At 30.8% G+C, this 14047-nt stretch overlaps 1 protein-coding gene across 1 annotated transcript; it reads right to left on the bottom strand.

Annotated features, from left to right (window-relative positions):
• Window positions 1-10027: 10027 nt before the first annotated feature.
• On the bottom strand, window positions 10028-13412 carry LOC133678190 (protein C2-DOMAIN ABA-RELATED 4-like). The gene is made up of 3 exons (XM_062100423.1): window positions 13233-13412; window positions 12177-12272; window positions 10028-10680 (listed from the first exon to the last, which is right to left on the bottom strand). The coding sequence occupies exons 1-3, from the start codon at window positions 13341-13343 to the stop codon at window positions 10390-10392; spliced, it is 498 nt and encodes a 165-aa protein (XP_061956407.1). The 5' UTR covers window positions 13344-13412; the 3' UTR covers window positions 10028-10389.
• Between the last annotated feature and the right edge of the window lie 635 nt (window positions 13413-14047).

Here is a 14047-nt window from a genome sequence, read left to right as displayed (position 1 = left end):
TTCGTGTCTAAGAGTTGTAGCCTGCAAAAAGAAATTATTGTTAGTTAAACATTTTTACATACAACAATAATTTTTTTTAAAAAAATAGATGTAATAAAAAAGAATATTACCATCCACTTCGCATGTAAAACAAGCAGAAAGGATCCATCAGTATGAGTGGTAATTGAACCACGAATCTCCTTATTTTGGGTCTCCATATAAGACTACAATGGTCGCACAAAACGCATGGACATCACGTGCTTGGTTTTATCTGCCCATAAAGCCTTCGAGACGTGCAGTGGTCTGAAACACCTCCAAACCACCATGTCTTTCCAACCTGTAAGACCTTTTTCTTTAGCATTTATTTTTTGCGTTTTATACCAAAAATCACGCAACCTATAAGGTAGAAATGAATTATCGGTTAAGATATGAAAAATGAATTTTAATATTTAAATAAAATAAATTAACAAATTAAATTCAATCTTACCTAATTGCATTATGATTCTCCTAAACCCTCTTAGCAACAACGTTGTCAGCCCTATCCCAGCAAAACTTTTCCTTGAACATCAAATTTGTAAACAAATTAGTTCATTAAAATTAATAAACTAACCAAATTAACATAAAAAATTACTTTAGTATATGCTAACCTTGAACTTTACGAATCAAACATCGATCATGAGTTTTCATTAAAGATTTTTAGAAACATGATTTCATTGAAAAAATGACAGTTTCATTAATGATTTCATCACGAATATTGTTGTCTGGGTAGCCTCAACATTTGTAAACCTAAAATTAAATTCGTTAATTGAAATTTATTTTTTTAAAATATTAACTATTCTTTATTTTCTAATCTTGCAGGAAATGAAAACAAACATTAAATGGTTAGACTTCCACTGGGCAACGTACTTATACATCCCACTATGAATAGACCCCTCTCAGCGGGGCAACGTCGCAATCAACAAGTCTGCATTGAGAGAGGTTGCTTATGCCTCAAGGACATCTTTATGATCGGCACCTAACAACTCACGGTGGCCAGAAACACTACTAAAAGAACTAGTACAACTCCTGTCCATATGACTCACAACTAATTTTTCCCTTGGCATCCACACAAATTAAATGATTAAAAAAGATAATAACATTCCTATTTTAAAAACAATTCGGCAGCATCTTCTCTATACAAGAGACTGCCCATAATTTAACAACCTGCAAACACGCATTAATAATATGTAGCCATAAACCAATTGATTTTATTTACGATAAATACTTGTCTATTGATTACCCAATAAAAAAAGAACCCTATAAAAATGTGAGCAATCAACAATGGTATTAGCTTTGCTAACAGTTTGGTTAATTTCTAAAATTTCCTAGAATTATATAAACTAACAATTTGGCCAATTTTAACAAGCTTTTAATAATTTTGTCATAACTCCATCACAAAAATTATATTTTGTATATTAATATATTTTTCCACAAGCGCATTGCATAGCAAGCAACTCGCAATAATTTTCTATTGAATTTCATTAAAGTTTTAAAATAAAATTAATCTTATACGAGTAATTTTAAATTATTTTTAAAATAAACATGTTTTCTACCAACAAATTATTTGTATAATTAATTAATTTCACAAAAATATAAATTACCATTTTAACCAAAAATAAATTACACAGCTAGCATAAATTCAATTTACAAAATAACATATTTAATTAAAATTTTATATTAATGAAACAAAATTAACCTAAATTACTCACTGTAACAAATAAAATACATATAACCTCAAATAAAATTTTACTTAATTTAAAACCAATTTCTCTTTTACCCAAAATGCACTTCTATCCCTTTCCCTTTTCTCATCTAGGATTAAAATCTACTATAATAGGTTGCATCTTGTCAAAACTCCATAACAAATAACAATAAAAAACAATAATTAATTATACAAAATACTTCATATTAAAAAAATGATGGAAATCAGCTAAGATATTTGATTACTCAACTTATAAGTTTGGCCACAAAAATTATATTCCGTAGAAACACAATGACAATTTTTTTAAGAAAACAAAAGAGAGGAAGAAAAAGGAGATTAACTTGGAAGTTCTCTCCTTGTTGGGGTGAAGGACCTTGATGGTGTGAGAGGGGATGAGGTTGAGAGTGAAAAAAAAATAATTAACCCATTAACCTTGACAAAAAAAGAAGGAAGAATAAAGAGATTTGCCTGGTGTAAAGGGTTGTCACGTGAGGGTGGAGTGAGAGACAAAGAGAATAAGAGGGAATAAGAAAAGAAAAATAATGGTGACAAAGAGAGAAGAAAGGGAGAAGTTGTAAAGATACTTTAAAAGGAAGAGAGAAGATGAGTTGGTATTCCAAAGTTAGGGATTTTGCTCTTTTAGCCTTTTTACTAACAGACATTAAAAAAATATTATTTTTTTAATTTTCATTGGTAATTCCAATTGTAATTAAGAATTAAACTTTTAATTCAACCTAAAATTTTTAAGAAACTCCTCCTAAAATCACCGATGCATTTTTAGTTTATTGGTGATTTAGTCGGTAGTTGTTAATGGCATATGGGTGTAATTTTTTTCCACCTCTCTAAAACTTTTTGATGGAGTTAATCCGTTGGTGATTCCATATGTAATGGTCAATGGCATGGCGGTGTAATTTTTTTAACTCTCTGGAACTTTATGATGGAGTTAATATGTCGGTCATTCCATCTATAATAGTCAATGGCATGAAGGTGTAATTGTTTTCCAACTATTTGGAACATACCAATAAAGTTAATCCATTGGTGGTTTCATTTATAATAAACAACTGTCAGTGATTCAATCGGTATAAAACAATTGTTTTTTCTTGAATTGTTGTATTCCATATCTATTCATCTTGCATATGCCTGTATATGCAGTAAAACCACAATACAATAACACCATTTATGTTTATAATAATAAAATCATAAAAATGATCATTTCATTGTCATGTAATAATGAATCCATGTCTTTGTAAAGGAACAACCAAGAAATATTACATTAAAGTCTGTTTATAAGGTATTGATGTTTGACAAATTAACTCGAATTGTATTCTTCTTTTTCTTTATTTTCATCATCATCATGTCCACCATAATCTTCTATATTGAATTGTTGCTCATCAATATCATCATCTTCATCGACTTTTGTATGTCCATTGGTTATCAATATATCATTCAACTCCTTAGCATCAATATCAATAAAAATATTATCAGTTACGTGAAAATTTGCATTTTCTTCTAAGTCAATAGACAGAGCAACTCGTTATGGATCAACTAATTTATCAAGTTAAAAGACATCATATCTCATAGTGACTTTATCGTTACCATCCTAAACAAATTGAACACGAACCATAGGTTTGGTTTTCACTACAGATAACCAATCAACCTTAGAACGATTATTTCTAAAGGAAAGAGTGCATGTGTAATAAACTTGTTGGCATTACTTTGCGAAAACAAAGACATCATCGACATTACAAAGTCTAGTCTTTATACTAATTTCGACCAAAACATGATAGGGATCTACTCTAATCCCTCTATCAGTTGTATCAAACTAATAGTATTTGAATAAAAAGACTCTATCAAACCAAACTTGTTGACATTGCAATTCAATCACCTCTTCTAACTTCTCATAATAGTCAACTTCAAACTCATTAGAAGTCAATCCCTTAACATAAACTTCATTGTTATATGTCTTTCTACTCTGATCATGCTTTTTAGTATGAAAAGACATGTTTATTGATGAAATACATGTTATAACACTTAATCTTTCTTTCGGGACCTAGACATTTTAAATTTAAAATACCGCTAGCATTCCTTCCTAATTGATAAACCTAGTACATGATTATAACCATTAACAAGCTAAAGAAAAAGTATAATGAAATTATCTCGAGTTTGTATGGGTAAATGCTCTATTGAGTCAGAGAAAGATGGAGAGAATATTATCTCGAGTTTGCATATTATTTGGATGATATTTGTTTCAAGTCTCTTCATGTGTTGGATATGTAACTTGTTAAAGCATATATCATTAAAAAAAAATGACTGATCTCCGTGAGTGTATCTAATATCTCTTTTAGCAATAAATCTCGATAAGCAAGTGGAATGAGTGTTTGTATAAACATGTGGTAGTCATGACTCTTCATTTCATACAATCTGCAATCCTTAAAATTCACCAATCTAAACATGTTTAAAGCATGTCTATCAGGAAAACATAGACTCTGAAGCTATTGGTAGACAAGTAACTATGCATTCATATCTAAAACGAAACTAAATTTGGGTTTTGTGACCTATAACCCATCATAAACCAACTTTATATTCTTACATTGACAAAACAAATGTATATTCATTCCAGCCTTTATATTGTCATTTGTCTTTCCTTTCACATCCATAAATTTGTTAAAAATATTTTTAAACAAGTTTTTTTTTTAATATGCATGACATTAAGATTATGGCAGAGGAGATTAGTCTTCCAATAAAAAAGCTCCTAAAAAATACTTTGCTTTACCCAAATATAAGTCACACCAAAATCAAGAAACTTATACTTACTGAATTGAAAACCAAACACAATGTCATCATACTGTAATACCATATTATATACTCTTCACCTGACAGTACCAGTGATACAACATCACTTTTAACTCTACTAGCAAAGAAGTCCTTTCTGATCTTTTTGTACTAGTGATCGGTTGACAAGAACCTCTAGTAGTAATAAAAGAAACGCTTTACCATTATTTTTTAAGGTGAAAGCCTTGTTATTTTTCATACAATATAGACACATTAATTTTCCATGCATGCTCTAATCATTCTATACTCAGGAAAATCATTGATAGTTCACATTAAAATTACAATTGCTTCAATTTATCAATCAACAATAAAAAAAACATCTATATTTCAACTCGAACTATTAGAATCGGGTATGATAATAGATAAAAACATGAACTCCGACTTCATACACTTCTCTAATGGAGTGATTGGGAAGTATCTAGCTTTTTATGTGCGACAAGTCATTTCCTTGCCAGTTCTAGGTTAATAACGAGCATGCCCACATGTTCTGCACTTGGTTAAATCTGTATTTTCAAAATAGTACAACATGCAGAAGTTTGGACACATGTTAATTTTTTGGTATCCTAGGCCAAGAAGTTTCATCATGGATTTAGAAGTATAAAAGTTCTCTTTCAGCTTATTCCTTTTAGGTAAAATGTTTCTTGCGCATTCGACAATTCTGTCACAACCGATCTCATCCAACCCATGCTCTAATTTGATGGTGGACACCAGTGCAATAACTGATAATTTGTTATGATTTGTGAACCCTTCTTATAATGGTTTGTCGGAGTCTTTTAAAATATTAAAAAATCTAGCCGCATTTGTGTTTGGTTCTTTCATATAAGTAACTTTGATTCATTCATATTATATCTATAACTATATTCTTATAAGGATTACTATTGTCATCTATAACTCCATGCATGTTGTTAGAACTAGAAGTTGACCGAATCATCATTTCTATCATGATCTTATAAGGAACATATGGTTCTCGTGTGCAAACCAACATAAGTATTTCTCTATGAATCTTTTTTGTAAAAGATGCATCGTTACAACATCTGGATCGAGAAATTTTTTATTCTCACACCTTTTATATGGAATCTAATATCGTCTCCACTAATATTTCTTAGATAGATAATGCATAATTAATAAAGCTCTCAACCACATTACAATAATCCATTCTGCACAGCCCTTCAGGTCAAACTGAATACATCCAAGAACGATCATCCATTACTTATATCAAATCTATATAGAATATTGATGACAACATGTATTAATTAATTATATGAACTAAATAAATTAGCTAATATTGGTTTAACTCAAACTTATTCAATGTATTATAATAATACTCTTAAATCATTAACAATTTTCTACAAAAATTCAAATTCCCCCACATTTACTGAAATCTTTAACTCAACAATAAAATTGATAAAATATGAAATGTAACCATTAAATAAGTCATTATTTATTTCATTACAAAAAACCTAAGTTACAAAATCAAAATTGATTTCATCAAATTACAAACAAATATAATTTTTTAAGATCTAAAACAAACCCTAACATGTACAAATCATACATTTATATAACAAATTTATATGTGAAAAAGCTATAAAACAAGTAAACACACAAACAAACTACATATACTACCTTAAAATGCCATTAAAAATAACATTTTAAAATTGATTTCAAACAAAAAATGGGTAGTTTTGCTTACTTAATGTGAGGAATTCTAAAAAAAAATTGAACCAGAATAAGGATGTTGATAGACTGAGTGTTGGGGTGGTCGGATTTATGGTAATGGTAGTTTGATTTGTGATAAAATAGGGGGGGTTCTACTGTTATTTGCATAGAAAAATGGAGGAAGAAAACGAAATGGGGGAGGGGGGTCGCTGATAGTTCATAACTTAAATATTACCGATGGATAGTAGCGATGAGTTTATTTCGTCAATATTTTATTTTGTAAGCTTTATACGTCATTTTCTTTTTCTTTTTCATTCCTTCTTTTCTCATTCCATTGGTTTACACCGACAAAAAAAATTCATCGGTGTATACTGAGGGACATTGCGAGAAAATATTTTGTCGATAAATTTCACCATAATTTACCGATGAAAAAAATTTCATCACTGTTTGTATTTCCTGAATTTCTGGCATTGAAAGTAGGTTTACAAGTGCCCATGTCAAAATATGATTTTCAAATTAAATTCTAAATTAATAGATGTTGTTAAAGAACATGATAATGTCATCCACAAAAAAAAAGAGACTTGTAGAATGACGAAGGCAAATAATAAGCTCGTTTTCTACATACAAAGGAAAGTCTTTTCTATAATTTATTGGATCATGTAAAAAATGATAATGATTTAGGATTAAAAAATAATATCTTATTGTTTTTTAAATATATAAATATTAATATAAGATATATTTATAGGTTATTTATTTTCTCCTTGTAGAAAAAGTTACAGGTGATTTTTCATTTTTAACTTGTATAGTGGTTTTTTCCATTGTGATTTGATTCAAATGAAGGCATCTTGCTTAAATGGATATCTTCTTTGTTCTCCCACCTTTCTCATGATTGCTATTTTTTTTTATTTGGCCAAAATTCTTTATAGGGTTTCCCTCTCTCGACCCTTTGGTATTTTCCTATCTTTATTAAAGAATGTTTGAAGTCCTTGAGAAGTCATTAGGTTTGTATAAAACAAGGTTCATTTTGCATCATATTTAAAGGCCGTTTTGGTTCATACTAAAAATGCAATATCACTCTATCATTATCAAGTTGATTCATGATTAAATTGATGTACATTTCATTAATTCATCCTAAATTAATATAAATTCATGTAGAAATATATTAGAAGTAATTAAATATATAGAGACATATTAGAGACACTTCTAAAATAATTATATTTTAACTATTTTCTCCTCAATTATACTTTTTCTTTCTTTCATAAGCCTTGCATATGACACATTGCAAGAATCGACACATAAATTATAGAGAAAATTCAATGAATTCATCATTTGCAACATATAATTGGTGTAGGTAGTATAATTAAATTTGCAAAATGAACCTATTAATTGTTCTGGATTAGAATTTATCACTTTTGCATGACATTTTATTTTTCAATAGTGGCTCATTTCTTTTACATTTTTTTTTCACAATCAAATATATAACCCATGAAAGTGGTTTATAACTGTGAAATTTTTTATAATTATCATAGTTTCTTAAAATATTTGGTAGAATAACACCATTTAAAAAAGATTTAGTGAAATATCATATTTTTATGTTGTCGCGCTTCAAAATAGAGACGTTTAATAAATGTCGCACATCTGAAGCACGACAAGGTGAAACTCTAACCATTTGGCTCAACTGGTCGACCGATTAGATCTAGTTGTATGAAACAATGACCGTCTCACTTAAAAACCATAATTTAATAAACTTTTTCTTCCAAATATATCTTGAGTCAAAATATATATATCTTTGTCCAACTTGTAAACTCAAAAGGTTAGTGTTAACATAGAAGTTGTCTTTTATTTTTCAATGTCAATGATGTAGTTGAGTTTGCAATAATAGGTGATTCTAAGCAATCAGGTGTGAGTCTGTTATAACTTAATGAGGATCTGCCCCAAACAAATTATGTGGATGACCTAGTAGATGTATTTATGAATCAGTGAGACAGGTCTAAGCCCAAAAGAATATTTGGCCGCGCCAGACTAGAAGAACAACTCAAAATGACATAACTTTTGATCCGACTGTTGAATTGCACACAAGTTTTTACAAGAGTTTTTGGAGGTTGTTTTCCCTATTATATCAATTGCGTCGCTATGCAAACTGTTAGATCTTTAGATATTAAAAATCTCGCTGAAGCCCTTAATTTTAATAGTTTTGATATTTTCCTTGTTATTTTCGGAACCGGTCAACTGATTTTACTAGCCATTATAAATTGGTCAACCAGTTGGACCATATAATTTAAGTTTTATCTTGTCGTGGTTTAGAAGCGTGACATTTACTAAATGTTGATATTCTAAAGCGCGAAAATTATCTTGTAATACTTAGGAATAATTTACATTTAATAAATATCATGTTTCTGAAGCGCGATAAGATGAAAATATACTATTTCATAAAAATATTTTGCTCCTGTGTCAATTCACCAATTGTTTTGATTTTGTGTGCTAATTCCCCAATTTTCTATATAAATGGATAAGAGAGAGGAGAAGAGAAGTGGACAAGAAAGATGCTACATTATTTGGCAGGTAATTAGACAGACAAAGAGGCAAAAGCACATCGAGTAGGGTGAAGGAAATCTGCACACACATGCTCAACTTGAATGAACACTCCCCATGTATTGTTTTTTTCTTGGAACAAAAGGCAAACTTCAGCTATAAAGTTGCTTTAATGTAAGCAAAGGATCTGCAGATATTGGTCTTGGTATTGTTTCTTATGGATAGCCGGCAAAGGTCGCTGGCTAGTTGCCTTGTTGGAGAATGGGACGTTTCTTTTCTGCAAGGATTCCCATAGAATTTCAAAAATAATATATTGACCTTAGCATGGAAATTAGGAGAGGATGGGGCTGTGTGAAGGATAAACTAAACTAAATTATCTAGTGGATTTCGTATACATAAATATAATATGTAAGCATGCACACGTGTGATCAAGTTATTTGTGGTTGTTTCTTCAAGTTTATATATATATATAAACTTGAAGGATGGTTGCTTGCTTTTTTTTTAAAAAAAATAATTTATAAATTAAAGTAGTGAGAGTTGAGAACATGGACACGAAAGCTTTTCATATTACATAGGTTTTCGAAAAAGTTACACAAATAAAAAATTATTTTTCTTTATTAACACGATGAGGAGGTAACAAATAATTTATAAAAAAATATAGTTGATAAGTAGGGTTTTTTTTTTAACGTTCTCTCTCGTTAAGTAACAAATCCTACTATATAAAATAATTTATAAAAAATATACATGTATAATTTACTGATCAAAATATAAATAAATTATTTAAGATCCATTCATGAAGAAGCCTAATTTCCATATAGAGAAATTAATTCAAAGACTATATTGTTAGGTCATAATTGAGAAAGTGTTTCCAAAATAAGGTTGGTATTTTTGAATTATTTTAATATATTAATATTATAAATAAATTTTTAAAAAAATAAAAAAATATTATTTAAATATATTAAAAAAATATTTTAGATATCAATGAACCACGCTTTCAAACGTGAAATCAAAAAGGCCCAAATTGATGCATGCAAGTGTTGATAGGCTTACACAGGCAATCAAAAACTGAGTTAAGCCCATATTTCGAAAGCCCACCTACAAAACAAGCCCGTCTGAGTGGAAGCATACGATCCTGCACAATAAGGGGCATCCACCGATCCTCAACGTCAGGATAGCTAAATAATAAAACCAATATGGTGGTACGGTGGGATTGTAAGAGAGCTCAGGATATAAGCATGTAAGAAGCAAGTAGTGCGGCACATTATGCAGCCAAAACTGCACCAAAAATACATATAAAGCAAGCTTCCTTCTTTTGTATAAAGTACTGTCAAACACGTTCCAGTAATGAATAAACATGCTTCGGCCTATCTACTTGTCATCATGCTTTCAACAGGTAAACTCGCGAAGTTCAGAAATTTCCAGCACAAAGCGTATTTACAGATTTAGATACATATCAAGAACAAGAACCATAAACTGCTCAATCCTCTATCGTGAGCTAAGAACCTGATCCGAACACAGGTAATAGAAGTACATAAAAGGTTAGTTTGTGAGGCAAATCAGTGGATAGATCTCCACACAGGTGGTAGAAGCTTGAAAGCAACCTGTCCATATCATGTGATTGGAAGCAAATGAAGGAACAGTCAAAACCTTTAAAAGCCCCTCGAGCTAGGGAAGGTAATCCATTGGAGTTGGATTTCCAATTCACCACATTCCACATTTTTTAATCTGAGGTAGAGATCTTGAACAACCTTGCCATCACTATAAATAATGCAGCTATCCTCAGATAAGCAATTTTGCCGGCTGGGTTGTATTCTTGTGATGACAGTGCCACTTGAAACCCCTGCCAAGTTCATCTTCAAGGTCTCTATGAATGGCCTAATATCAAACTCTGCCTCTCCCATTTTATCGTCTTTGGTAAACAAGTCATGGTCGTAGACGATCTGAAATCACCAACAAACATGAATATGAATCTGAGAATATTAGGAAAGCATGATACATAGCAAAAGCATACAAGATGATATTTTCTGCATGCATTAGGTGATCCTATAAATATAGGTCGAGGAAGTAGAAAGCCTTCAACATAAAAGGGTACTACTCTAAGCCCATTTGGGTTCTTGAAGTTAGTAATCCCTTGACTGCCTCCTAATTTTCAGGTTCTTGTGTTTGGATTAAGTGATTGTTTTGACTTTTACAAGTTCATGGAGCAAGACATCATGCATGCAGCTGTCCCTTCACAATATACTGCATGCTCCACATCTGTTACGAGGAGTCAGTTGTAGGAAAACTGTTAAGATTTCTCACATCCAATATGTTGTATTTAGCTTAATTTCAGTTTCCAGAGTAACAACTGCTTAGGCAACGCTGCATCCAGATCACTGTCACTTGTAAAAGCAAGTAGGTGGAGAGGTCCGAGTACTATGTAAAGCCATAGCAATCTCTATCAACCATCATAAAAGCACTTAGCATATGCCTCAAATACAAGCTCAACAGAAGCACATTTAACATTATAATGAGAACAACAATAACAAAGTGCCATGGTCCAGGAACAATAATGAAAAGCATGTGAGGTTACACAACAATGATGAAAAATGATGGTTGGTTTTGATACTAAATCAGAGTATCCAGATTAAAAGGTACAAGCATTGGAGAGGCCCATGCATTCTGTGGGGACATTACAAATACTGTGCAGCACCAACGTGGGATTACTCAGCAAATTGATGACAAATTTTCTCAACAGGAAAAAAGGCACATTCCCAATTTGATTCTGCATGTCTCTCGAGTAAATAAAGGTTGAAATAATGAAGCATTACTGGCCAGTGTTGTTTATTGGTGAATATAGAGGTTCTGTGACAATCTTCATCATAATGGAAGATTGGTGATTTTACAATTGGAGTTGCACCTTTCAATGAAGTGCCAGTTTATGATTTGAAGGACTCACCTTAAGTAATCCTACTGAACCACAGGCAATGAAAATATTGTAGTTCCTACCAACTAAAAAGAAAGAAAAAAGATAGTGGCGATGAAACCAATATCGTTCGACTAAAAAAATGAAATGAATTTGAGATGTATTTTATAATGAAGTTTCACTCTGTTTCGTTTTTGTCTCTTTCCCATTAGGGGGTCTTAGGAGGAGGATAGGGGTGCCAAGGGTTGCAGTATTGAGCATTGATGATTCAGGTTAAACCACATCCTCTGTAATGTTAACTAAAAGTTTTCAACATAACTCATTTTTTTTAAAAGCACCTTCAATCAGTTAGGCTTTTTGAATTCAGAAAGATTGTTATAATACTCATTTTGGAAATAGATTTGCAATTGGACAAAGAGCACTGAAGAGAAGGCAACCATAAAAGAAGTTCTTTTCTGCACAATAAACATGTGCATGCATGTCCCTTTCTGAAATAGCTCATGTCCTAATGTGACAAGACATTAAACTTACCAGCTTGACTGGAAGATTAGGATCTGTAACAGAAAGAGTTAAATCTTCATTCCAGTGTGGGTTAACGTCCTTCTTGATCACACGAGTTTTCAGTTTCTGCAGCAAATGTTTACAATCATAAAATTAGCAGACGTAATGTAGTGACTAAAAAGGCCTAAATGAAGAAAAACATATACTCCAAGTAAATATGAAATACTACAACATTTGCATCCTACCGTACTACAAGCAATAAAATCTTGACAGGAAATTAGATGGGGACAAATTAAATAAATGTAAAAAAGAAGAAAAATGCGTGAAAAGCGATAGAAAGTTATAATCTATGCACTTGAATGTGGTTCTCATCCTAAGTTAAACTTGCTAGCACAGCATGCTGAACTGTCAAGATTAATGAGAAGATGTCGAAGAAATTGTACCATCCTATGTTGCAGGAGGAATTGTACAGACATCGCTCATATAGAAATTGGAGATATCGAAGAAATTATTTTGGACTAGGATTACAGCACAAAATGAGAAAAGATTGGCATCCAGATTTTCTTACCAAAACAACTAGGCAGTAGCCAACTAGCTTTATACCCTTTTTTTATGCTAACCTTGCTAATTCTGGGTTTTCCCTTGCTAAAATTTAAGACAAACATCCAAAAATAATATGTTCTCTTACAGAATTTCTGGCTTCTGATTATCAATTCATCCAATACATCATAACTCATCAATCTTCAATTTATTACCACAATAAGTTGTAATTTGGTTGAGGGCATAAGAACATCATAAACCTAAAAAGATACTTTCTCAACAAGAGAAACATTTAAACATATCAGATCAAAGCATCTAAGAAATACTTGAGACCTGAAGTTCTTGGGGTTTTCCTTAAAAGAATTGAGAATTTAGATTAAAAAATACAACCCAAGATTAACAAGTTCTTTCTTATTTCGAAATTTTCCGATCACGGAGAAGAAACAGCACCAAAAGAAAGCAAAGAACAAACGAAGGAAAAATAAGAAGAAAGAACACAAAACTGCAAGAGAGATGAGAAAAAAGAAAAAAAAAGGAGAAACCAACCTGATTGCCCATCCTGATGACGACATAAGGATCGCTGCTACGAACATCACGTACAGCAAGGTTTATACCACGTTTGACACGAATTCTGAGCAAACCCAAAATGCTCTCCATTAGACACAAAGCTTCTCCTCCTTGATGTGTTTGAATTACAAATGATTCTTTTTTAAAAAAAAATCTTTGATCACCTTCCCTCTTTTATATTACTGCATTTTCAACAAGCCCCACCAATGACGTGACAGACAGGAGTTTCCAGGTAAAAAAAAAATCCATCAAATTTTTACTAAGTCAAAACAATTTGATTTGTTGTACAACGTGTTACAGCTGTCTATAATATTTCTTTAAAATATATATATTTAAAACAAAAAAACAGAGAGTCCTTGTATGATATTTAGTGTAATATTTTATTCTCATTACGTTTTCTTGTTTATTTGTTAGAAAGTAAATTTTAAAAAAAAATAAATTATTTTTTGATATTTGATAATATAATGAAAAATAAGTAGAAAAATACTTTCTAATATTTGGTTATATCATGAAAAATAAGTTGAAAAAAAACTTATTAATGTTTTATTTTTTTCAAGTTTATTAAAATAATGAAAAATAAATTTTACAAATTAAAAAGTTGAATGGGAATGAAATTGAAAAAAAATATAATTTCATAAATTATCTCAAATAAAATAAATAATAATCAAAATAATAGAGATCAAATCTAAAAAATAAAAAAAATAAAAGATGAAGAAATTAAAATAATAATAATTAACATTTCATAAATTATTTCAAATAAAATAAGTAACAATCAAAAGAATGAGGATCAAATT

This window comes from Populus nigra, chromosome 18, assembly GCF_951802175.1.
Source record: "Populus nigra chromosome 18, ddPopNigr1.1, whole genome shotgun sequence".
NCBI lineage: Eukaryota > Viridiplantae > Streptophyta > Magnoliopsida > Malpighiales > Salicaceae > Populus > Populus nigra.
The sequence above is the reverse complement of the archived record's forward strand: the minus strand, read 5'-3'. Positions and strand labels throughout refer to the sequence as shown.

Coding starts and splice junctions, on each gene's coding strand:
- LOC133678190 (XM_062100423.1), bottom strand. CDS start 13,343: ATGGAGAGCATTTTGGGTTTGCTCAGAATTCGTGTCAAACGTGGTATA. Junction 12,273..13,232: donor TCATCAGGATGGGCAATCAG/GTTGGTTTCTCC, acceptor CATTTGCTGCAG/AAACTGAAAACTCGTGTGAT. Junction 10,681..12,176: donor CTAATCTTCCAGTCAAGCTG/GTAAGTTTAATG, acceptor TGGTGATTTCAG/ATCGTCTACGACCATGACTT.